The 27,894-nt window shown below is 33.4% G+C and overlaps 1 protein-coding gene across 1 annotated transcript; it reads left to right on the top strand.

Moving 5' to 3' along the window:
* Nucleotides 1-177: 177 nt before the first annotated feature.
* On the top strand, nucleotides 178-27,894 carry LOC133545120 (cytochrome P450 7A1). Its single transcript, XM_061890473.1, has 8 exons — nucleotides 178-403; nucleotides 16,733-16,973; nucleotides 18,604-18,813; nucleotides 18,886-19,080; nucleotides 19,145-19,344; nucleotides 23,610-23,740; nucleotides 23,815-23,993; nucleotides 27,321-27,894. The coding sequence occupies exons 1-8, from the start codon at nucleotides 321-323 to the stop codon at nucleotides 27,615-27,617; spliced, it is 1,536 nt and encodes a 511-aa protein (XP_061746457.1). The 5' UTR covers nucleotides 178-320; the 3' UTR covers nucleotides 27,618-27,894.

Here is a 27,894-nt window from a genome sequence, read left to right as displayed (position 1 = left end):
CCTGGACTAATGAAAGGAAAGCACAAACATGGCAGATTTAGTGTCGAAAAAGAAATATATTCTTCATTCACCATGATGAGATACCACTTTGAATCGACCTCCCGGCACACCCCGACGCGCACAACTCCTATAAAAACCTCCCGAGTGCAGCGTGTCGTTACTCTCACTCCAGCTGCTCATTGGTATGCACACACACACACACACACTCGCACTGTACTCGCACACACACCAGTTGATTAGGTAACTCGCAGTGAGGCGCATCGCTCCGCTTGTTTGGTTTGAGGGGGCTCGTCTTGCGTCTGGAACATTCCGCCACGGCCATGATCGTGAGCATTGCTCTGATTTGGGCGGTGCTGGTGGGCTTCTGCTGCATCCTCTGGCTGGCTGTGGGGACACGACGCAGGTAAGACCTCCGGTTCTTCAGTTTTAAGGCCAAAATGGCACCTTTTTATATGGCATTATGCTTGTTGAAGAGGGGCGCAAGCAGGGGGTGTCCGAAAGTGCTCATTTTCGTTCTGAAAATACTGATATAGGAAAAACGTTTAAAAAAAGTGGAGTAAAAGAGGAAGCAGGTGAAAGGAAAAGATACAAAGTTAATCAAATAAAAAAAAGAGACTATTTTAAATGGTCCAAAAATAAAAATTTATCAAAATCTATTTTGGCAACACTTTAGAATGGGGGACATATGAAGCATGAATTAGTTGCTTATTGATATAGGTTTAGGGTTAGGCTAAGGGTAAGGGTTGTGTTCAGGGTTAGGATTGGGGTAAGGGCTATTCAGGGTCCGTCTACAACCCGCCAAGGTGACACCCACGCCAGATGCAGAACCCCCCAAAGAACCCGAACAATGGGTTAGGTTAAGGGTTAGGGTTGGGGTTGTTAGAGTTAAGGTAAGAGTTGGGGTAAGAGTTAGGGTAAGGTTAGGGTCAGGGTCAGGGTGAGACTTAGGGTAAGGGCTATGCGGGATCCGTCTATAACCCGTCAAGGTGACACCCACGCCAGATGCAGAACCCCCCAAAGACCCCAAACGGCGGGTTAGGTTAAGGGTTAGAGTTGGGTTGTTAGAGTTAAGGCAACAGTTGGGGTAAGGGTTAGGGTAAGGGTTAGGGTCAAGGTTGGGGTCAGGGTCAGGGTTAGAGTTCGGGTAAGGGGGTCCGTCTACAACCCGTCAAGGTGACACCCACGGCAGATGCAGAAACCCCCCAAAGACCCCAAATGATGGGTTTGGGTAAGGGTTAGGTAAGGTTAAAAAAATAAAAATACTCCTCTGAAATTCAGAGGGTGTGCACGGGCTCAAGTGGTCTCCTCCTCCCAGATAAAAGAAAAGGGGATTGGGGTTGGGGTTAAGGTTAAGGTAAGTGTTGGGGTAAGGGTTAGGCTAAAGGTTAGGGTCAGGGTTAGGGTAAGCGTAAGGGCTATGCAGGGTCTGTCTACAACCCGTCAAGGTGAAGCCCACGCCAGACGCAGAACCCCCCCAAAGACCCTAAACGACGGGTTACGTTAAGGGTAAGGGTTGGGGTTGGGGTTGGAGTCAGAGTTGGGTTTAGAGTTAGGGTAAGGGTTGGGGTAAGGGTTAGGGTTAGGTTTGGGGTAAGGGTTAGGGTTAGGGTTAGGGTTGGGTTTGGGTTTAGGGTAAGGGTTGGCGTAAGGGTTAGGGTAAGGGTTAGGGCTATGCACGAACGTCTACAACCCGTCAAGGTGACAACCAAGCCAGAGGCAGAAACCTCCAAAGACCCCGAACGAAAAAACTCCAAGTCGGTGTTAGGGTTGGGGGTTGGGGTTAGAGTTAGGGTAGGGGTTGGAGTAAATGTCAAATTTAGGGTTAGGGTCAGGGTCAGGGTCAGTGTCAGGGTTAGGGATGGATAAAGGGCTATGCGCGGTCCGTCTACAACCCATCAAGGTGATGCCAACGGCAGAGGCAACACCCCCGAAGACCCCAAATGAAAAAACTCCAAGTCGGTGTTGAATGTTGTGTCAAACACAAAACCTTCAAAAAGGGTTAGGGTTGGGGTTAGGCTTAGCGTCAGGGTTAGGGATAGGGTTTAGGGTGAAGGTATGGGTTACGGGTCAGGGTGAAGGTATGGGTCAGGGTCAGGGCCCAGTTTAGGGTTAGTGTAAGGGTTAAGGTTAGGGTTGGGACTGTGGTTGGGGTTGGGGTTAGATTTAGGGGGGAGGGGTGTGTGTGCACTGTCCGTCTACAACCTGTCAAGTTGAGGCCCACGCCAGACGCAGTACCCCCTGAAGACCCTGAACGAAAAAAAAACCCAGTCGGTGTTGAATGTTGTGTCAAACAGGGTTGGGGTTGGGGTTGGGGTTAGGGAAGACTCTGAGTTAATAGTTTATTGTCATCAATAAAACCAGTTCTAAACGTAGCGTCGCACGCTAGTCACCCCGGGGTCGGACAGTCTTTTTTTCAGCGCACACATGTTTGCATGCGAGTCCAAAAACCGTACATAGTGAGCCATCGCACATGTTAAGGATGGTGGCAAACAGACGGCATGGCTTAACTCCTCTCAGCCAATCAGGGAACAGCGGTGTAAAACAATTCTAGTTTCAAACACATAAGACAATATGAAATATACAAAAAAAGATTCATTAAATAAACATGTATTGACACGTTTTATCAAAGTTGAGTTTTGGCGAGCATTCTATTGTTTCTCATCTTCTTTATCAAAGCGCTTGCAATCACAACTTTCTTTGGCCCCGTTGTAAATAATTTAAAAATAGAGAAATTTGGTACTTTATTCCATATTTAGTCACACGATTCAATGGAAGGATGCAAACGGTTTTGTGGCACGCGACACAAAAACCGGTGGAGCATTTTCTTGCAAAAATATATATTCAAAACAGAATCAACCAATCAATCATCAAAAGTCAAGGAGACAATTTAATGTTGTGGGTTTTTCTGAAATGTTGTTGAGGAATCAAAATAAAAATGGAGTCTTCTAGATAGGTATAAAAACATTTATTAAAAAATGGCAGTAGAAGTCTGGATACTTTTAGTATTCAATTCATTTTGAATTCAAATATATTGTAAGAAAAATTTATTTTTTTACGTCCTTTTACTGCACAAAGAGGGAAATACAAAATTAAAAAATTAAATGTGAATCATTTTTAACATTTTTGTGAGTGGTACCCTTTTGGATCACTAACAATCTTTCCAAAAATAAAAAAAAATCAATATTTTTGGCTTATTTTAGGCTCCAATTACATTACATCAACAAAAAACAATTTTGTTTCATCCTTTGAGTGCATTAAAAGAGGGCAAACAAAATAGCAAAATGAATTATTTTATGATGGATCGCTAAGAATTTTAGTGGTCACTACAAAAAAAAAAAATTAAATATTGTTAAGACTTGTTGGCTTATTTTCCGTCCTTTCGGTGCACAAAAAGACGGAAATAGAAATGTAAAAAATCAAATATGAATGATTTTTAACTAAAATCGCTAAAAATTTTACCGGGAAAAAAATTTGTCATCATTCCAAATAAAAAATTTTAAAATAAATATTATTAGGAATTGATGGCTTATTTTAGGCGCCAATTACTATATATGTCAACAAAAAAAATGTACGTTTTGTTGTAGATAGGTACAAAAACATTCATAAAAATGGCAGTAGAAGTCTGGATATATTTAGTACTCAATTCTAAAACAATATTTATTTTGAATTCAAATATAAAGTAGAGAGAAATTATATAATAAAAACAAATTTTCATCCTTTTGATTACACAAAAAGAGGGAAATAAAAGTGCAAAAAAATTAAATATGAATTATTTTTAACACTTTTATGAGTGGTCCCCTTTTGGATTGCTAAGAATTTTAGTGGGGGAAAAAACTGTCATCAGACCAAAAATTTAAAAAATCTATATTTTTAATACTTGTTGGCTTATTTTACTTTTCATCAACAACAACAACAAAAAAATAACGCTTTGTTGTAGATAGGTACAAACATTTTTTATTTAAAAAAATGGCAGTAGAAGTCTGGATACATTTAGTACTCAATTCTGAAACATTTATTTTGAATGCAAATATATAGTAGAAAAAAATATATAATACAAACAAAATTTTTGTCCTTTTGAGTGCACAAAAAGATGGAAATAAGAATATAAAAAATTAAATTTTAACTATTTTTAACACTTTTATGAGTGGTTCGCTTTTGGATTGCTAAGAATTTTAGTGGGGAAAAAACCCGTCATCATTCCAAAAAATTTTTAAATTTATATTTTTAATACTTGTTGGTTTCTTTTACTTTTCATCAACAACAAAAACAAAAAATTAATGCTTTGTTGTAGATAAGTACAAACATTTTTTATTTAAAAAATGGCACTAGAAGTCTGTATACATTTAGTACTCAATTCTAAAACATTTATTTTGAATGCATATATATAGTAGAAAAAATTTATCTAATACAAACAAAATTTTTGTCCTTTTGAGTGCGCAAAAAGATGGAAATAAAAATGTAAAAAATTAAATTTTAACTATTTTTAACACTTTTATGAGTGGTCCCCTTTTGGATTGCTAAGAATTTTAGTGGGGAATAAAACTGTCATCATACCAAAAATAAAAAAAATCTATATTTTTAATTCCTTTATGGATTATTTTACTTTTCATCAAAAAAAATGTAAAAAAAATTAACGCTTTGTTGTAGATAGGTACAAACATTTTTATAAGAAATGGCAGTAGAAGTCTGGATACATTTAGTACTCAATTCTGAAACATTTATTTTGAATGCATATATATATATAGTAGAAAAAATTATATAATACAAACAAATTTTTTGTCCTTTTGAGTGCACAAAAAGATGGAAATAAAAATATAAAAAATTAAATTTTAACTATTTTTAACACTTTTATGAGTGGTTCGCTTTTGGATTGCTAAGAATTTTAGTGGGGAAAAAACCCGTCATCATTCCAAAAAATTTTTAAATTTATATTTTTAATACTTGTTGGTTTCTTTTACTTTTCATCAACAACAAAAACAAAAAATTAATGCTTTGTTGTAGATAGGTACAAACATTTTTTATTTAAAAAATGGCACTAGAAGTCTGTATACATTTAGTACTCAATTCTAAAACATTTATTTTGAATGCATATATATAGTAGAAAAAATTTATCTAATACAAACAAAATTTTTGTCCTTTTGAGTGCGCAAAAAGATGGAAATAAAAATGTAAAAAATTAAATTTTAACTATTTTTAACACTTTTATGAGTGGTCCCCTTTTGGATTGCTAAGAATTTTAGTGGGGAATAAAACTGTCATCATACCAAAAATAAAAAAAATCTATATTTTTAATTCCTTTATGGCTTATGTTACTTTTCATCAAAAAAAATGTAAAAAAAATTAACGCTTTGTTGTAGATAGGTACAAACATTTTTATAAGAAATGGCAGTAGAAGTCTGGATACATTTAGTACTCAATTCTGAAACATTTATTTTGAATGCATATATATATATAGTAGAAAAAATTATATAATACAAACAAATTTTTTGTCCTTTTGAGTGCACAAAAAGATGGAAATAAAAATATAAAAAATTTAATTTTAACTATTTTTAACACTTTTATGAGTGGTTCGCTTTTGGATTGCTAAGAATTTTAGTGGGGAAAAAAACTGTCATCATTCCAAAAATTTTTTACATTTATAATTTTAATACTTGTTGGTTTCTTTTACTTTTCATCAACAACAAAAACAAAAAATTAACGCTTTGTTGTAGATAGTTACAAACATTTTTTATTTAAAAAATGGCACTAGAAGTCTGGATACATTTAGTACTCAATTCTAAAACATTTATTTTGAATGCATATATATGGTAGAAAAAAATTATCTAATACAAACAAAATTTTTGTCCTTTTGAGTGCACAAAAAGATGGAAATAAAAATGTAAAAAAATTAAATTTTAACTATTTTTAACACTTTTATGAGTGGTTCGCTTTTGGATCGCTAAGAATTTTAGTGGGGTAAAAAACTGTCATCATACCAAAAATGAAAAAAATCTATATTTTTAATTCCTTTTGGCTTATTTTACTTTTCATCAAAAAAAATAAATAAATAAATAAATTAACGCTTTGTTGTAGATAGGTACAAACATTTTTATAAGAAATGGCAGTAGAAGTCAGGATACATTTAGTACTGAATTCTAAAACAACATTTATTTTGAATGCAAATATATAGTAGAAAGAATTATATAATACAAACAAATTTTTTGTCCTTTTAAGTGCACAAAAAGATGGAAATAAAAATGTAAAAAATGTAATTTTAACTATTTTTAACACTTTTATGAGTGGTTCGCTTTTGGATTGCTAAGAATTTTAGTGGGGAAAAAAACTGTCATCATTCCAAAAATTAAAAAAATCTATATTTTTAATTCCTTTTGGCTTATTTTACTTTTCATCAAAAAAAAAAATTTTTTTTTTTAAATTAATGCTTTGTTGTAGATAGGTACAAACATTTTTATAAGAAATGGCAGTAGAAGTCAGGATACATTTAGTACTCAATTCTAAAACAACATTTATTTTGAATGCAAATATATAGTAGAAACAATTATATAATACAAACAAAATTTTTGTCCTTTTCAGTGCACAAAAAGACGGAAATAAAAATGTAAAAAATTAAATTTTAACTATTTTTAACACTTTTATGAGTGGTCCCCTTTTGGATTGCTAAGAATTTTAGTGTGGAAAAAAAACGTCATCATACCAAAAATTAAAAAAATCTATATTTTTAATTCCTTTTGGCTTATTTTACTTTTCATCAAAAAAAAAAAAATAATAATAATAACGCTTTGTTGTAGATAGGTACAAACATTTTTATAAGAAATGGCAGTAGAAGTCAGGATACATTTAGTACTCAATTCTAAAACATTTATTTTGAATGCAAATATATAGTAGAAAAAAATATATAATTCAAACAAAATTTTGGTCCTTTTGAGTGCACAAAAAGATGGAAATAAAAATATAAAAAATTAAATTTTAACTATTTTTAACACTTTTATGAGTGGTTCGCTTTTGGATTGCTAAGAATTTTAGTGGGGGAAAAACCCGTCATCATTCCAAAAAATTTTTAAATTTATATTTTTAATAGTTGTTGGTTTCTTTTACTTTTCATCAACAACAAAAACAAAAAATTAATGCTTTGTTGTAGATAGGTACAAACATTTTTTATTTAAAAAATGGCACTAGAAGTCTGTATACATTTAGTACTCAATTCTAAAACATTTATTTTGAATGCATATATATAGTAGAAAAAATTTATCTAATACAAACAAAATTTTTGTCCTTTTGAGTGCGCAAAAAGATGGAAATAAAAATGTAAAAAATTAAATTTTAACTATTTTTAACACTTTTATGAGTGGTCCCCTTTTGGATTGCTAAGAATTTTAGTGGGGAATAAAACTGTCATCATACCAAAAATAAAAAAAATCTATATTTTTAATTCCTTTATGGCTTATGTTACTTTTCATCAAAAAAAATGTAAAAAAAATTAACGCTTTGTTGTAGATGGGTACAAACATTTTTATAAGAAATGGCAGTAGAAGTCTGGATACATTTAGTACTCAATTCTGAAACATTTATTTTGAATGCATATATATATATAGTAGAAAAAATTATATAATACAAACAACATTTTTGTCCTTTTGAGTGCACAAAAAGATGGAAATAAAAATATAAAAAATTTAATTTTAACTATTTTTAACACTTTTATGAGTGGTTCGCTTTTGGATTGCTAAGAATTTTAGTGGGGAAAAAAACTGTCATCATTCCAAAAATTTTTTACATTTATATTTTTAATACTTGTTGGTTTCTTTTACTTTTCATCAACAACAAAAACAAAAAATTAACGCTTTGTTGTAGATAGTTACAAACATTTTTTATTTAAAAAATGGCACTAGAAGTCTGTATACATTTAGTACTCAATTCTAAAACATTTATTTTGAATGCATATATATGGTAGAAAAAAATTATCTAATACAAACAAAATTTTTGTCCTTTTGAGTGCACAAAAAGATGGAAATAAAAATGTAAAAAAATTAAATTTTAACTATTTTTAACACTTTTATGAGTGGTTCGCTTTTGGATCGCTAAGAATTTTAGTGGGGTAAAAAACTGTCATCATACCAAAAATTAAAAAAATCTATATTTTTAATTCCTTTTGGCATATTTTACTTTTCATCAAAAAATTATTATTTTTTTTAAATTAATGCTTTGTTGTAGATAGGTACAAACATTTTTATAAGAAATGGCAGTAGAAGTCAGGATACATTTAGTACTCAATTCTAAAACAACATTTATTTTGAATGCAAATATATAGTAGAAAAAATTATATAATACAAACAAAATTTTTGTCCTTTTGAGTGCACAAAAAGACGGAAATAAAAATGTAAAAAATTAAATTTTAACTATTTTTAACACTTTTATGAGTGGTCCCCTTTTGGATTGCTAAGAATTTTAGTGTGGAAAAAAAACGTCATACCAAAAATAAAAAAAATCTATATTTTTAATTCCTTTTGGCTTATTTTACTTTTCATCAAAAAAAAAAAAAAAATTAATTAACGCTTTGTTGTAGATAGGTACAAACATTTTTATAAGAAATGGCAGTAGAAGTCAGGATACATTTAGTACTCAATTCTAAAACATTTATTTTGAATACAAATATATAGTAGAAAAAATTATATAATACAAACAATTTTTTTGTCCTTTTGAGTGCACAAAAAGATGGAAATAAAAATGTAAAAAATTAAATTTTAACTATTTTTAACACTTTTATGAGTGGTCCCCTTTTGGATTGCTAAGAATTTTAGTGGGGGAAAAAACTGTCATCATACCAAAAATTTAAAAAATCTATATTTTTAATTCCTTTTGGCTTATTTTACTTTTCATCAAAAAAATAAAAAATAAATAATAACGCTTTGTTGTAGATAGGTACAAACATTTTTATAAGAAATGGCAGTAGAAGTCAGGATACATTTAGTACTCAATTCTAAAACAACATTTATTTTGAATGCAAATATATAGTAGAAAAAATGTATCTAATACAAACAAAATTTTTGTCCTTTTGAGTGCGCAAAAATATGGAAATAAAAATGTAAAAAATTAAATTTTAACTATTTTTAACACTTTTATGAGTGGTCCCCTTTTGGATTGCTAAGAATTTTAGTGGGGAATAAAACTGTCATCATACCAAAAATTAAAAAAATCTATATTTTTAATACTTGTTGGCTTATTTTACTTTTCATCAACAACAACAACAGAAAAATAACGCTTTGTTGTAGATAGGTACAAACATTTTTTATTAAAAAAATGGCAGTAGAAGTCTGGATACATTTAGTACTCAATTCTGAAACATTTATTTTGAATGCAAATATATAGTAGAAAAAAATATATAATACAAACAAAATGTTTGTCCTTTTGAGTGCACAAAAAGATGGAAATAAAAATATAAAAAATTAAATTTCAACTATTTTTAACACTTTTATGAGTGGTTCGCTTTTGGATTGCTAAGAATTTTAGTGGGGAAAAAACCCGTCATCATTCCAAAAAATTTTTAAATTTATATTTTTAATACTTGTTGGTTTCTTTTACTTTTCATCAACAACAAAAACAAAAAATTAACGCTTTGTTGTAGATAGGTACAAACATTTTTTATTTAAAAAATGGCACTAGAAGTCTGTATACATTTAGTACTCAATTCTAAAACATTTATTTTGAATGCATATATATAGTAGAAAAAAATTATCTAATACAAACAAAATTTTTGTCCTTTTGAGTGCGCAAAAAGATGGAAATAAAAATGTAAAAAATTTAATTTTAACTATTTTTAACACTTTTATGAGTGGTCCCCTTTTGGATTGCTAAGAATTTTAGTGGGGAATAAAACTGTCATCATACCAAAAATTAAAAAAATCTATATTTTTAATTCCTTTATGGCTTATTTTACTTTTCATCAAAAAAAAAAAAAAATTAACGCTTTGTTGTAGATGGGTACAAACATTTTTATAAGAAATGGCAGTAGAAGTCTGGATACATTTAGTACTTAATTCTGAAACATTTATTTTGAATGCATATATATATAGTAGAAAAAATTATATAATACAAACAAAATTTTTGTCCTTTTGAGTGCACAAAAAGATGGAAATAAAAATATAAAAAATAAAATTTTAACTATTTTTAACACTTTTATGAGTGTTTCGCTTTTGGATTGCTAAGAATTTTAGTGGGGAAAAAACCCGTCATCATTCCAAAAAATTTTTAAGTTTATATTTTTAATACTTGTTGGTTTCTTTTACTTTTCATCAACAACAAAAACAAAAAATTAACGCTTTGTTGTAGATAGTTACAAACATTTTTTATTTAAAAAATGGCACTAGAAGTCTGGATACATTTAGTACTCAATTCTAAATCATTTATTTTGAATGTATATATATGGTAGAAAAAAATTATCTAATACAAACAAAATTTTTGTCCTTTTGAGTGCACAAAAAGATGGAAATAAAAATTAAAAAAATTAAATTTTAACTATTTTTAACACTTTTATGAGTGGTTCGCTTTTGGATCGCTAAGAATTTTAGTGGGGTAAAAAACTGTCATCATACCAAAAATTTAAAAAATCTATATTTTTAATTCCTTTTGGCTTATTTTACTTTTCATCAAAAAAATAAATAAATAAATAAATAAATTAACGCTTTGTTGTAGATAGGTACAAACATTTTTATAAGAAATGGCAGTAGAAGTCAGGATACATTTAGTACTCAATTCTAAAACAACATTTATTTTGAATGCAAATATATAGTAGAAAAAATTATATAATACAAACAAATTTTTTGTCCTTTTAAGTGCACAAAAAGATGGAAATAAAAATGTAAAAAATGTAATTTTAACTATTTTTAACACTTTTATGAGTGGTTCGCTTTTGGATTGCTAAGAATTTTAGTGGGGAAAAAACCCGTCATCATTCCAAAAATTAAAAAAATCTATATTTTTAATTCCTTTTGGCTTATTTTACTTTTCATCAAAAACATTTTTTTTTTTTTAAATTAATGCTTTGTTGTAGATAGGTACAAACATTTTTATAAGAAATGGCAGTAGAAGTCAGGATACATTTAGTACTCAATTCTAAAACAACATTTATTTTGAATGCAAATATATAGTAGAAAAAATTTATCTAATACAAACAAAATTTTTGTCCTTTTGAGTGCGCAAAAAGATGGAAATAAAAATGTAAAAAATTAAATTTTAACTATTTTTAACACTTTTATGAGTGGTCCCCTTTTGGATTGCTAAGAATTTTAGTGGGGAATAAAACTGTCATCATACCAAAAATTAAAAAAATCTATATTTTTAATACTTGTTGGCTTATTTTACTTTTCATCAACAACAACAACAGAAAAATAACGCTTTGTTGTAGATAGGTACAAACATTTTTTATTAAAAAAATGGCAGTAGAAGTCTGGATACATTTAGTACTCAATTCTGAAACATTTATTTTGAATGCAAATATATAGTAGAAAAAAATATATAATACAAACAAAATGTTTGTCCTTTTGAGTGCACAAAAAGATGGAAATAAAAATATAAAAAATTAAATTTCAACTATTTTTAACACTTTTATGAGTGGTTCGCTTTTGGATTGCTAAGAATTTTAGTGGGGAAAAAACCCGTCATCATTCCCAAAAAAATTTTTAAATTTATATTTTTAATACTTGTTGGTTTCTTTTACTTTTCATCAACAACAAAAACAAAAAATTAACGCTTTGTTGTAGATAGGTACAAACATTTTTTATTTAAAAAATGGCACTAGAAGTCTGTATACATTTAGTACTCAATTCTAAAACATTTATTTTGAATGCATATATATAGTAGAAAAAATTTATCTAATACAAACAAAATTTTTGTTCTTTTGAGTGCGCAAAAAGATGAAAATAAAAATGTAAAAAATAAAATTTTAACTATTTTTAACACTTTTATGAGTGGTCCCCTTTTGGATTGCTAAGAATTTTAGTGGGGAATAAAACTGTCATCATACCAAAAATAAAAAAAATCTATATTTTTAATTCCTTTATGGCTTATTTTACTTTTCATCAAAAAAAATGTAAAAAAAATTAACGCTTTGTTGTAGATAGGTACAAACATTTTTATAAGAAATGGCAGTAGAAGTCTGGATACATTTAGTACTTAATTCTGAAACATTTATTTTGAATGCATATATATATAGTAGAAAAAATTATATAATACAAACAAAATTTTTGTCCTTTTGAGTGCACAAAAAGATGGAAATAAAAATATAAAAAATTAAATTTTAACTATTTTTAACACTTTTATGAGTGGTTCGTTTTTGGATTGCTAAGAATTTTAGTGGGGAAAAAAACTGTCATCATTCCAAAAAATTTTTAAATTTATATTTTTAATACTTGTTGGTTTCTTTTACTTTTCATCAATAACAAAAACAAAAAATTAACGCTTTGTTGTAGATAGTTACAAACATTTTTTATTTAAAAAATGGCACTAGAAGTCTGGATACATTTAGTACTCAATTCTAAAACATTTATTTTGAATGCATATATATGGTAGAAAAAAATTATCTAATACAAACAAAATTTTTGTCATTTTGAGTGCACAAAAAGATGGAAATAAAAATGTAAAAAAATTAAATTTTAACTATTTTTAACACTTTTATGAGTGGTTCGCTTTTGGATCGCTAAGAATTTTAGTGGGGTAAAAAACTGTCATCATACCAAAAATAAAAAAAATCTATATTTTTAATTCCTTTTGGCTTATTTTATTTTTCATCAAAAAAAATAAAAAAATAAATAAATTAACGCTTTGTTGTAGATAGGTACAAACATTTTTATAAGAAATGGCAGTAGAAGTCAGGATACATTTAGTACTCAATTCTAAAACAACATTTATTTTGAATGCAAATATATAGTAGAAAAAATTATATAATACAAACAAATTTTTTGTCCTTTTAAGTGCATAAAAAGATGGAAATAAAAATGTAAAAAATGTAATTTTAACTATTTTTAACACTTTTATGAGTGGTTCGCTCTTGGATTGCTAAGAATTTTAGTGGGGAAAAAAACTGTCATCATTCCAAAAATTAAAAAAATCTATATTTTTAATTCCTTTTGGCTTATTTTACTTTTCATCAAAAAAAATTTTTTTTTTTTTAAATTAATGCTTTGTTGTAGATAGGTACAAACATTTTTATAAGAAATGGCAGTAGAAGTCAGGATACATTTAGTATTCAATTCTAAAACAACATTTATTTTGAATGCAAATATATAGTAGAAAAAATTATATAATACAAACTATTTTTTTGTCCTTTTAAGTGCACAAAAAGATGGAAATAAAAATGTAAAAAATTTAATTCTAACTATTTTTAACACTTTTATGAGTGGTCCGCTTATGGATTGCTAAGAATTTTAGTGGGGAAAAAAACTGTCATCATTCCAAAAAAAAAAAAAAAATCTCTATAGTCAAGACTATATTGACTATACTCAATTCTAAAACAATATTTATTTTGTATTAAAATATATAGTAGAAAAAAATACAAACAAATACAAGTCCTTTGAGTGCACAAAAATAAATAAAAATCCTACTCAACCGCGATGATAACAGAAATTGATAAATATAAAAAAAAAAAACATTTTTTATTATTCTTAGAATAGTGTTATAAAATAAACTAAAACATTCCCGCGAAAATTTTGATGGGCCTGCTATCTGCACCCTTGGACCTTGTCGGAGGCCGCCGTGCTTTTAAGACGGTGCAGAGAGTCTGAGTTTTTGGGCGTAACCGTACAAAATGAGCTATAGAGCTAGCCTAAAACATAAACATAAAGTCTAACACTTAGCATGTGTGCTAACGATGTCTCCCATATCAAGCGACACGGCTGTAGGGTGCGTGGCTGCGGAAGTAGAGGAAAAAAAAGTGGACGGAAAAAAAACAGAAAACAGAAAAGAAAAAAATGTTAGCATGCTAACATTAGCATGCTAACAGTTGAAAAGTGTCACGTACCAAGTTATTTGACACTGGGGTAGACGGAAGCTAGTTTAGCTCCAAAGATATCATACTTATGTTTGCGTGCGAGCGAGCTGACGTTAGCATGCTATCAGTTAGCTTGTGGCGAAAAAAGACAAACGCGCGAACACAACGAGACATTACGCACCGAGCCACGGGAAAGTGTGGCTGAGCTACAAGAGGAGGTACTCTTCACTTTTTGCTGTTTGTCTCGGTGCAATTGTCCACTAAAAAGTGGTAGCTAACACTAAAAACGAACCCAAATTAACGAATTAAAATCTAACCCAGTAAATTGGCCCATTTTTTTCTTATTCGTAAATAGCGTCCCCATGGCAACACGAAAATTTCCCAATCGAAAGTACAAACGTAGGCGCAAGTGAGACCTTTCCGACGGTATAACATATGTGGGGCTCCGTTGGCCGATCCGTCTCGTATTAATCGTAAGAGAAACGTGCAGAACCATAAAAATAAAAGTCGAAGTGTATTTCATATTTTTGGCCACATTTTGAACAGTAACACTGTGTTTGGATGTAGGAAAATAAAACCCTGTACTTTATGTAGGTTAGTCTTTGGCGTACCACTAGATGGAGCCCGTGCACCGTACCACCGTTTGGGAATCACTGATATCAACATCAAAAAAATTATTATGCCTACACAGGTGGTTCCATATCCATCCATCCATCTTCTTCCGCTTATCCGAGATCGGGTCACGGGGGCAGCAGCCTAAGCAGGGAAGCCCAGACTTCCCTCTCCCCAGCCACTTGGTCCAGTTCCTCCCGGGGGCTCCCGAGGCGTTCCCAGGCCAGCCGGGAGACATAGTCTTTCCAGCGTGGCCGTGCCGGTTGGACGTGTCCTAAACACCTCCCTAGGGAGGCATTTGGGTGGCGTCCTGAGCAGATGCCCGGACCACCTCATCTGGCTCCTCTCCATGTGAAGGAGCAGCGGCTTTACTTTGAGTTCCTCCCGGATGGCAGAGCTTCTCACCCTATCTCTAAAGGAGAGACCCCCCACTCGGCAAAGGGAACCCGTGATCTTGTCCTTTCAGTCATAACCCAAAGCTCGTGACCATAGGTGAGGTTGGGAACGTAGATCGACCGGTAAATTGAGAGCTTTGCCTTCCGGCTCAGCTCCTTCATCATCGGTACAGCGTCCGCATTACCGAAGACGCCGCGCCGATCCACCTGTCGACCTCACGATCCACTCTTCCCTCACTGGTGAACAAGACTCCGAGGTACTGGAACTCCTCCACTTGGGGCAGGGTCTCCTCCTCCAACCCGGAGATTGCACTCCACCCTTTTCCGGGCGAGAACCATGGACTCGGAGGTGCTGATCCTCATCCCAGTTGACCTCACAATCCACACTTCCCTCACTCGTGAACAAGACTCCAAGGTACTGGAACTCCTCCACCTGGGGCGGGGTCTACTCCCCAACCCGGAGATGGCACTCCACCCTTTTCCGGGCGAGAACCATGGACTCGGAGGTGCTGATCCTCATCCCAGTCGACCTCACAATCCACACTTCCCTCACTCGTGAACAAGACTCCAAGGTACTGGAACTCCTCCACCTGGGGCAGGGTCTCCTCCCCAACCCGGAGATGGCACTCCACCCTTTTCCGGGCGAGAACCATGTACTCAGAGGTGCTGATCCTCATCCCAGTCGACCTCACAATTCACACTTCCCTTACTCGTGAACAAGACTCCGAAGTATTTGAACTCCTCCACCTGGGGCGGGGTCTCCTCCCCAACCCGGAGATGGCATCCCACCCTTTTCCGGGCGAGAACCATGGACTCGGAGGTGCTGATCCTCATCTCAGTTGACCTCACAATCCACACTTCCCTCACTCGTGAACAAGACTCCAAGGTACTGGAACTCCTCCACCTGGGGCGGGGTCTCCTCCCCAACCCGGAGATGGCACTCCACCCTTTTCCGGGCGAGAACCATGGACTCGAAGGTGCTGATCCTCATCCCAGTCGACCTCACAATCCACACTTCCCTCACTCGTGAACAAGACTCCAAGGTACTGGAACTCCTCCACCTGGGGCAGGGTCTCCTCCCCAACCCGGAGATGGCACTCCACCTTTTTCCGGGCGAGAACCATGGACTCAGAGGTGCTGATCCTCATCCCAGTCGACCTCACAATTCACACTTCCCTTACTCGTGAACAAGTCTCCGAAGTATTTGAACTCCTCCACCTCGGGCAGGGTCTCCTCCCCAACCCGGAGATGGCATTCCACCCTTTTCCGGGCGAGAACCATGGACTCGGAGGTGCTGATCCTCATCCCAGTCGCTTCACACTCGGCTGCAAACCGATCCAGTGAGAGGTTTTGTACTGTTTAGATCTTATTTGAAAATCTCTGGCTGGCGCTATCAAATCATTCTGCTTCAGTAAGGGCTACGCGCCGGCCGCTACACCAAGTCAACAAGCTACGCGCTCCGTCATGTTTCTGACTATTTACTTCTCCTCGGAAAACAAAGTTCTGTCCGTCCCGAACTACAAGCTAAGACCGGCTGTCTTGGTTGGATCTTGACTCTGATATTTGCCTGCGGCGGGGAGGCTCGTAACCCACAGTTTTGCATATCAATTAGCTATGAAATAGTGTGTACCTTGAAAAACTGGTCAACCGGGGCACTGATATCCCAAAGTTCTACTGTGTCATGAAACAATGTGACAATAAGGAACCATGGAAGTAATCATTTTTGTCTTGCCTCTGATGTCCGCAGGCAGCCGGGGGAGCCTGCGGTTGAAAACGGGCTCATACCTTATCTCGGCTGTGCTCTGCAGTTCGGGGCAAACCCGCTGCAGTTCCTCCGCAGTCGTCAGAAGAAGTATGGCCCCATTTTCACCTGCAAGATCGCGGGCCAGTACATTCACTTCCTGTGTGACCCCTTCTCCTACCACTCAGTCATCAGGCAGGGTAGACACCTGGACTGGAGGAAGTTCCACTTTGCTACATCTGTAAAGGTAAGTCGATAGAGTCTGACCGTTTGATTGATTGTTCAGGGGGATGGTTGGTTTAGAGCCAAGGTTCTGTTTCCAGACTTCGGTTGCCGTCCGTCGGATTAACTTGGTTTTAGTTCATGTGTTAAAGGATTTATCAGTGAGGAAAGTCCCTTGAGATACCTTCCGTTCCAGGTTTTTCTTGCCGTCCGTCGGATTGATTTGGTTTTAGTTCATGTATTAGAAGATTGTTCAGTGAGAAAAGTCCCTTAGAATAACTTCTGTTCCAGGTTTTACTTGCCGTCCGTCGGATTAATTTGGTTTTAGTTCATGTACGTGAAGACTGCTCAGTGAGGAGAGTCCTTTGAGATAACTTCTGTTCCAGGTTTTACTTGCCGTCCGTTGGATTAATTTGGTTTTAGTTCACGTAGTAGAAGACTGTTGAGTGAGGGGAGTCCCTTGAGATAACTTCTGTTCCAGGTTTTACTTGCCGTCCGTCGGATTCATTTGGTTTAAGTTCATGTACGTGAAGACTGTTCAGTGAGAGGAGTCCCTTAAGATAACTTCTGGTCCAGGTTTTACTCGCCGTCCGTCGGATTTATTTGGTTTTAGTTCATGTGTTAAAAGATTTATCAGTGAGGAAAGTCCCTTGAGATAACTTCCGTTCCAGGTTTTTCTTGCCGTTTTTCAGATTTATTTGGTTTTAGTTCATGTAAGTGAAGATTGCCCAGTGAGGGGAGTCCCTTGAGATAACTTCTGTTCCAGATTTTTCTTGCCGTTTTTCAGATTTATTTGGTTTTAGTTCATGTACTAGATGATTGGTCAGTGAAGGGAGACTCTTGAGATAACTTCTGTTCCAGGTTTTTCTTGCCGTCCGTCACATTCATTTGGTTTTAGTTCAAGTAAGTGAAGATTGCTCAGTGAGGAAAGTCTCTTGAGATAACTTCTGTTCCAGGTTTTTCTTGCCATCTGTCAGATTCATTTGGTTTTAGTTCAAGTACGTGAAGACTGCTCAGTGAGGGGAGTCCTTTACGATAACGTCTGTTCTAGGTCTTAGTTGCCGTCCGTCACATTCATTTGGTTTTAGTTCAAGTAAGTCAAGATTGATCAGTGAGGAAAGTCTCTCGAGATAACTTCTGTTCCTGGTTTTTCTTTCCGTCCGTCGGATTTATTTAGTTTTAGTTCATGTGTTAAAAGATTGCTGAGTAAGGAAAGTCCCTTGAAAAAACTTCTGTTCCAGGTTTTTCTTGCCGTCCGTCGGATTCATTTGGTTTTAGTTCATGTATTAGAAGATTGCTCAATGAGAAAAGTCCCTTGAGATAACTTCTGTTCCAGGTTTTACTTGCCGTTCGTCAGTTGGAATCATTTGGTTTTAGTTCATGTACTAGATGATTGGTCAGTGAAGGGAGACTCTTGAGATAACTTCTGTTCCAGGTTTTTCTTGCCGTCCGACACATTCATTTGGTTTTAGTTCAAGTAAGTGAAGATTGCTCAGTGAGGAAAGTCTCTTGAGATAACTTCTGTTCCAGGTTTTTCTTTCCGTCCGTCGGATTCATTTGGTTTTAGTTCATGTACGTGAAGACTGTTCAGTGAGGGGAGTCCCTTAAGATAACTTCTGTTGCTAACATCGGACTTTCCTTCATTCATTCATCAGGCGTTTGGCCACGACAGCTTTGACCCCCGACATGGGCACACCACGGAAAACCTCCACCAGACTTTCCTGAAGACCCTGCAAGGCGAGGCATTGCCTTCCCTGATCGAGAGTATGATCGGACACCTCCAGGATGTCATGTTGAGGTCCAATACCCTCAGCCCCAGCAGGGACCACTGGGAGGTGGACGGCATTTTCGCTTTCTGCTACAAGGTAAAGAACCGTAGGTTCTACAGAATGTTCGGATCAGATCCACTCACTCCCTGTTCCCATTTTGCTCTTCAGGTGATGTTCGAGTCTGGCTACCTGACTTTGTTCGGTAAAGACTTTGGTGAGGATAAGTGCAAAGCCCGGGAAGCCGCCCAGAAAGCCTTGGTGCTCAACGCCTTGGAGAACTTCAAGGAGTTTGACAAGATCTTCCCGGCTCTGGTGGCCGGCCTTCCGATCCACGTCTTCAAGAGCGCCTACAGCGCCAGAGAGGTCAGTGGAAATCCGTAGCCGACAATTCCTCTGACCATTCCTGTTTTAACACTCCTGTCTAAAGAACCTAGCAAAGACCATGCATGCCGAAAACCTCTCCAAGCGGGAGAACGTTTCGGATCTGATCTCGATGAGGATGATCCTGAATGACTCCTTGTCCACCTTCAACGACGTGAGCAAGGCCCGGACTCACGTGGCGCTGCTTTGGGCTTCGCAGGCCAACACCTTGCCCGCAACCTTCTGGAGTCTCTTTTACATGATCAGGTAAGACCGCTTCTTTCCGCAAATGTTTGCCAGGGACTCGTCAGAACTCGGGACAGTCAAATAGTTGACTTTTTTAGCCAGTTGTTTCACCGTATTTCGCTAACTTACTTTTCATATACTAACTGTTAGCATGCTACCTTTCTTTAGACTAATTTTGCCATCATACACCTCTTATTCATATTAATTCGTACGTAGCATATGCTAACTTTTTTAGCCAATTGTTCCATCGTACTTCTCAGAGTTATAAAATTTACTTGTCATATTAGCATTTTAGTATGCTAATTTTTTTAAGGCCAATTTTGCCATCATACACCTCGGATACATATTACTTCGTAGGTGAAATATGCTAACTTTTTTTCGGCAAGTTTTTTTATGGTACTTCTCAGGGTTATAAGACTTACTTGTCATATTGGAACTGTTAGCATGGTAACATTGGCATGCAAATTTTAATTTTTTTTTTATATTTTAACTGTTAGCATGCTAACTTTTTTAGTCAATTTTGGTACAGTACTTCTCGGACTTATAAAACCTACTTGTAATATTTGAACTATTAGCATGCTAACTTTTTTAGGCAAATTTTGCGATCATACACCTTAGATTAATTTTAATTTGTAGGTGGCATATGCTAACTTTTTCAGCCAAGTTTTTTTTATCGTTTTTCTCAGAGATATAAAACTGACTTGTCATATTTGAACTGTTAGCATGCTAACTTTTTGGGCAAATTTTTTACCATCATACACCTTAGATCTATATTACTTTGTAGGTGGCATATGCTAACTTGTTCAGACAAGTTTTGTATCGTACTTCCCAGAGTTTTAAAACTTACTTGTAATATTTTAACCGTTAGCATGCTACATTGTTTAGGCACAATTCTGCCATCATACACCTCAGATTCATTTTACTTTGTAGGTGGCATATGCTAACCTTTTCAGCCAAGTTTTTTATCGTACTTTACAGAGTTTTAAGACTTACTTGTAATTTTTTAACTGTTATCATGCTAAATTTTTTAGGCACAATTTTGCCATCATACACCTGGGATTCATTTTACTTTGTATGTGGCATATGCTAACTTTTTCAGCCAAGTTTTTTTTATTGTATTTCTCAGAGGTATAAAACTAACTTGTCATATTTGAACTGTTAGCATGCTAACTTTTTTAGCCCAAATTTTGCCATCATACACCTCAGATTAATTTTACTTTGTAGGTGGCAAAAGCAAACATTTTCAGACAAGTTTTTTATCGTACTTCTCAGAGTTATAAAACTTGCTTTTCATATTGGAACTGTTAGCCTGCAAACATTAGCATGCTAAAAATTTTATTTTTTTCAAATATTTTAACTGTTAGCATGCTAACTTTTTCAGTCAATTTTGGCACAGTACTTCTCGGAGTTATAAACCTTGTCATATTTTAACTGTTAGCATGCTAACTTTCTTAGTACATTTTGCCACTCCACTTCTCAGAGTTATAAAACTTACTTTCACTATTATAACTGTTAGCATGCTAACTTTTTTAGGCCAAATTTGGCCATCATACATTTCAGAATCATGTTATTTTGTAGGTGAAATATGCTAACATTTTCAGTCAAGTTTTTTTATCGTACTTCTCAGAGTTATAAAGCTTACGTGTCATATTTGAAATGTTAGCATGTTGACTTTTTTAGGCAAATTTTGCCATCATACACTTCAGAATCATATTAATTTGTAGGTGGCTTATGCTAACTTTTTCAGTCAAGTTTTATGGTACTTTTCAGAGTTATAAAACTTACTTGTCATATTGGAACTGTTAGCCTGCTAACATTAGCATGCTACATTTTTATATATTTTTTTATATTTTAACTGTTAGCATGCTAACTTTTTTAGTCAATTTTGGCACAGTACTTCTCGGAGTTTATGAAACTTACTTTCAATATTTTAACTGTTAGCATGCTAACTTTTTTAGGCAAATTTTGCCATCATACACCTGAGAATCATATTACTTTGTAGGTGGCGTATGCTAACTTTTTCAACCAAGTTTTTTATCGTAATTCCCAGAGTTTTAAAACTGACTTGTAATAGTTTAACTGTTATCATGCTAAAAAATGTTAGGCACAATTTTGCCATCATACACCTCAGATTCATTTTACTTTGTAAGTGGCATATGCTAATTTTTTCAGCCAAGTTTTTTTTTATTGCATTTCTCAGAGGCCTAATACCTACTTGTCATATTTGAAATGTTAGCATGCTAACTTTTTTAGCCAATATTTTGCCATCATACACCTCGGATTCATTTTTTTTTTGTAGGTGGCATGTGCTAACATTTTCAGCCAAGTTTTTTATCGTACTTCTCAGAGTTATAAAACTGACTTGTCATATTGGAACTGTTAGCCTGCAAACATCAGCATGCTAAAAAATGTTTATTATTTTTTTTTAAATATTTTAACTGTTAGCATGCTAACTTTCTTAGTACATTTTGCCACTCCACTTCTCAGAGTTATAAAACTTACTTTCAATATTTTAACTGTTAGTATGCTAACTTTTTTAGGCCAAATTTGGCCATCATACATCTCAGAATCATGTTATTTTGTAGGTGAAATATGCTAACATTTTCAGTCAAGTTTTTTTATCGTACTTCTCAGACTTATAAAGCTTACTTGTCATATTCGAAATGTTAGCATGTTGACTTTTTTAGGCAAATTTTGCCATCATACACTTCAGAATCATATTAATTTGTAGGTGGCTTATGCTAACTTTTTCAGTCAAGTTTTTATGGTACTTTTCAGAGTTATAAAACTTACTTGTCATATTGGAACTGTTAGCCTGCTAACATTAGCATGCTACATTTTTATATATTTTTTTATATTTTAACTGTTAGCATGCTAACTTTTTTAGTCAATTTTGGCACAGTACTTCTTGGAGTTTATGAAACTTACTTTCAATATTTTAACCGTTAGCATGCTAACTTTTTTAGGCAAATTTTGCCATCATACACCTGAGAATCATATTACTTTGTAGGTGGCGTATGCTAACTTTTTCAACCAAGTTTTTTATCGTAATTCCCAGAGTTTTAAAACTGACTTGTAATAGTTTAACTGTTATCATGCTAAAAAATTTTAGGCACAATTTTGCCATCATACACCTCAGATTCATTTTACTTTGTAAGTGGCATATGCTAATTTTTTCAGCCAAGTTTTTTTTATTGCATTTCTCAGAGGCATAATACCTACTTGTCATATTTGAAATGTTAGCATGCTAACTTTTTTAGCCAATATTTTGCCATCATACACCTTGGATTCATTTTTTTTTTGTAGGTGGCATATGCTAACATTTTCAGCCAAGTTTTTTATCGCACTTCTCAGAGTTATAAAACTGACTTGTCATATTGGAACTGTTAGCCTGCAAACATCAGCATGCTAAACAATGTTTATTATATTTTTTAAATATTTTAACTGTTAGCATGCTAACTTTCTTAGTACATTTTGCCACTCCACTTCTCAGAGTTATAAAACTTACTTTCAATATTTTAACTGTTAGCATGCTAACTTTTTTAGGCCAAATTTGGCCATCATACATCTCAGAATCATGTTATTTTGTAGGTGAAATATGCTAACATTTTCAGTCAAGTTTTTTTATCGTACTTCTCAGACTTATAAAGCTTACTTGTCATATTCGAAATGTTAGCATGTTGACTTTTTTAGGCAAATTTTGCCATCATACACTTCAGAATCATATTAATTTGTAGGTGGCTTATGCTAACTTTTTCAGTCAAGTTTTTATGGTACTTTTCAGAGTTATAAAACTTACTTGTCATATTGGAACTGTTAGCCTGCTAACATTAGCATGCTACATTTTTATATATTTTTTTATATTTTAACTGTAAGCATGCTAACTTTTTTAGTCAATTTTGGCACAGTACTTCTTGGAGTTTATGAAACTTACTTTCAATATTTTAACTGTTAGCATGCTAACTTTTTTAGGCAAATTTTGCCATCATACACCTGAGAATCATATTACTTTGTAGGTGGCGTATGCTAACTTTTTCAGCCAAGTTTTTCATGGACTCTTTCTAGTAAAAGTAAACAGTTCCTTGTCACAAACTGGCATGTCGGCTATGAGCGTGACCCCAGGATGCGGAGACGGCAGGCGATGTGCACGCGAGAAGGTCCTTTTATTAGGAACAGAACAAATCGAGCGTTGGCGTGGTTGAGCAGCAGAATTGAACTGTTAGCATGCCAACTTTTGAGTTCAAAGTTGTTTCCAAAGTTGTTTGCGCTCGTCTTGGTGCTCGCAGAAGTCCAGACGCCATGAAAGCGGCGCGGGAGGAGGTGCAAAAAGTGCTGAAGGGTTCCGATCTGACCTCCGACCCCGGCGGCCCCACGCTGAACCTGACCAGGGCCCAGCTGGACAACATGCCGGTCATGGGTGAGTCGGAGGAGGACTTTTTTTTCCCCCGGCGTTCAATTCCTGGTCTGGAACTTTGGTGTGTTGGACCGTAGACAGCATCATCAAGGAGGCCATGCGTCTGTCCAGCGCCTCCATGAACGTGCGCGTGGCCAAGGAGGACTTCCTGCTGCACCTGGACAACCAGGACGCCTACCATATAAGGAAGGATGACGTCATCGCCCTCTACCCGCCCATGCTGCACTACGACCCCGAGATCTACGAAGACCCTTACGTAAGAAGCGTCATTAATTATGCAGCCCTTTGAGACACTAGTAAACATTGATTGATTGATTGATTAAAACCCAGGGTGTCCTAACTTTTTCCACTGAAAGGCCCAAATATCCCTAGTTTGGTCCCGGGGACCCGAAAGGATCTCAGTCATGAAAATATTAAAAATAACTCATACATACATTATTTAACGACTTTTTAATTTAATTCTAAAATTAACGTTATTTTTTTTTTTTTACAGTTTGTGTCCTTTTTCGTCATTTTGGGAAAATAAAACACCCCCCCTCACCATCCAAAAAAAAAATAACTCAAAGTGGAATATTTGCTATGAAATAATTCCAGACTTAAATAGGTCAATAATTGAAATTAAAATTTTTTTTAAATTCATTAATATTTTCTGAGTAATGAGAATTTTTTTTCAATCCCACTAAAATTCTTGGAGATTGAAAAATTAAAAAAAAAATACATTCAACGCTAAAATCTCTAGATCAACCTCAGCAATTCATAGATTATAAAAAAACATTCCACATAATATTTTTTCTCGTTAATTCATGCACTTTTTGCGAAAAAAATCAAATAAAAAAAAATAATGGCAAACAAAAATATGCAAAAGGGTCCCACTTTTAAAATGTAAAAAAATAAAATAAAAAATAAGCCTGACATTTTACGATCAACGCTAAAATCTCGAGATCAACTTCAGATTTATTCATTAAATTATAAAAACATTTTTCAAATGTTTTTTTTTTCTGTTAAATTTATGCATTTTTTGGCAAAAAAAATAATAATATGTAATAATACATTTTTCGAAAAATAATTTTTAACGATTCCACTTTAAAAAAGAAGATTAATAAAACAATAACAAATAAATAATACAAAATTTATTTTAAAAAATCGAGAGAAAAAACAATACACTAACATTCCTGGGGACCCAAAAGGGTCCCACTCATAAAAATTAAAGAAATAAGTCAGAGATTTTTTAAATCTTGTTTTAACTATTCCACTTTAAAAACAATAATTATAAAAATAAATAAATAAGTAATAAGAAATCTATATTTTTTAAAAACAAGAAAAAAACAATACACTAACATTCTTGGGGACTGAAAAGGGTCCCACTCATAAAAATGTTAAAAAGTCATACTTTTTATTTTTTTACTTCCAATGCTTAAGCACTAAATCTGTTAATCATGTCTTGTTATTTTATTTTTGTGCTTTTCTTTAAAAAAAAAAAAAAAAAAGCTAAGTAGTTTTTTAAATAAATAAATAATAAAAAAAAGATATTGAAAAAACAAACAAAATAATACACCAACATTTTTGGGGACCCAAAAGGGTCCCACTCATACAAATGTAAAAAATGAGCTATAGATTTTTTTTTAAACTTTTTTAACTATTCCACTTAAAAAAAGAAAATAAAACAATAAAAAATTAAATATTAAAACATATTTTAAAAAACAAAAAACAAAAAAATAATACTCTTTTAATACTTTTTAAAAAGGGTCATAGATTGCTTTAAAAAATGTTTTTTAACCATTCCACTTAAAAGAAAAAAATTAATTTAAAAAATATATAAATAAATTATAAAAAAATAAATTTTAGAAAGTGAAGAAAAAAACAAAACTACACTAACATTTTTGGGAACCCTAATAAAAATGTAAAAAAAATAAATCATAGATTTAAAAAAAAAAATTTTTTTTAACTATCCCACTAAAAAAAAATAATAATAAAGAAAATAAAAATTTATATATAATAAAAATATATTTAAAAAAAAGAAAAAAACAATACACTAACATTCTGGAGGACCCAGAAGGGTCCCACTCATGCATGTGTAAAAAATAAGTCATAGATTTTTTTTTTTTACTTTTTTGACTATTCTCCTTAAATAAATAAATAAAACAATAAAAAGATAAGTATTAAAAAATATATTTAAAAAAAAACTAACAGAAAAACCATATACTAACATTCTTGGGGACCCTTTCCCACTCACAAAAATGTAAAAAAATAATTCATAGATTGTTTTTAAATACTTTTTAAACTATTCCACACAAAAAAAAAATTATAATAATACAAAAATAAATAAATAAATAATTAAAATATTTTTATAAATAACAGAAAAAACAAACAAAAACAATACACTAACATTCTTGGGGACCCAAAATGGTCCCACTCATAAAAATGTAAAAAAAGTAAATCGTAGATTTAAAAAAAAACTTTTTAAGGTATTCCACAAAAAATATATATATATAATATAAAGAATAAATAAATAAATGATAAAAATATTTTTAAAAATAACGGGAAAAAAACAACGATAAACTAAAATTTTTGGGCACCCAAAAGGGTCCCACTCATGAAAATCTAAAAAAATAAATCATAGATTCAAAAATATATTTAAAAAAAAGAAAAAAACAATACACTAACATTCTGGAGGACCCAGAAGGGTCCCACTCATGCATGTGTAAAAAATAAGTCATAGATTTTTTTTTTTTACTTTTTTGACTATTCTCCTTAAATAAATAAATAAAACAATAAAAAGATAAGTATTAAAAAATATATTTAAAAAAAAACTAACAGAAAAACCATATACTAACATTCTTGGGGACCCTTTCCCACTCACAAAAATGTAAAAAAATAATTCATAGATTGTTTTTAAATACTTTTTAAACTATTCCACACAAAAAAAAAATTATAATAATACAAAAATAAATAAATAAATAATTAAAATATTTTTATAAATAACAGAAAAAACAAACAAAAACAATACACTAACATTCTTGGGGACCCAAAATGGTCCCACTCATAAAAATGTAAAAAAAGTAAATCGTAGATTTAAAAAAAAACTTTTTAAGGTATTCCACAAAAAATATATATATATAATATAAAGAATAAATAAATAAATGATAAAAATATTTTTAAAAATAACGGGAAAAAAACAACGATAAACTAAAATTTTTGGGCACCCAAAAGGGTCCCACTCATGAAAATCTAAAAAAATAAATCATAGATTCAAAAAGAAAACTTTTTTTAAACTATTCCACTTAAAAAAAATTGATTAATGAAAAAAATATATATATAATTTATTTTATTTTTTTTAAATATGGAAAAATAAAATAAATAAAAAAATATTGATCTGCGATGAGGTGGCGACTTCCCCAGGGTGTACCCCGCCTTCCGCCCGATTGTAGCTGAGATAGGCGCCAGCGCCCCCCGCCACCCCAAAAAGGGAATAAGCGGTAGAAAATGGATGGATGGAAAAACATTGATAGTATTTTAGAGTATGCTGTAGAAAAGTATTTTGAAGAAGACGGCTGGTGTTGACTTTCCTTGGCCCCCCCGCCAGGAGTACAAGTACGACCGCTTCCTGGACGAGCAGGGTCAGGAGAAGACCACCTTCCACCGCCAGGGCCGCCGCCTGCGCTACTACTGCATGCCCTTCGGCTCGGGCGTCACCAAATGTCCCGGACGCTTCTTCGCCGTCTACGAGATCAAACAGTTCTTGACTCTGGCCTTGGCCTACTTTCAAATGGAGCTCCTGGACCCCGCCATCAAAGTCCCGCCCTTGGACCAGTCGCGCGCCGGTCTGGGGATCCTTCAGCCGACGTACGACGTGGACTTTAGGTACAGGTTGCAGATTTGACCCTGGACCGTGTCAACAAAACCTTGGTCACATGATCCCTGGTCTGTAAATAGTTGTGTGCTTCTACTGTATATTGTCGCTAAAGTACACACTTTGGAGTATTTCAATGTTTTTAGTCCTGTTTTTAAAGATACTGACATTGCTGACTGGATTTTAACGTGAACACCAGGTCACAATCAGCGGGTTTTCGCACTAAAATGGTCCGGAACTTACCAGGAACCTTTCAACCCATACGGTTCTCACTCATAACAATTAAAAAAAATATTTTTTAACCAAA

The sequence above is a fragment of the Nerophis ophidion genome, linkage group LG28 (assembly GCF_033978795.1).
Source record: "Nerophis ophidion isolate RoL-2023_Sa linkage group LG28, RoL_Noph_v1.0, whole genome shotgun sequence".
Classification (NCBI taxonomy): domain Eukaryota; kingdom Metazoa; phylum Chordata; class Actinopteri; order Syngnathiformes; family Syngnathidae; genus Nerophis; species Nerophis ophidion.
Note: the sequence above shows the minus strand (reverse complement) of the source record. Positions and strands in the feature narration are given on the sequence as shown.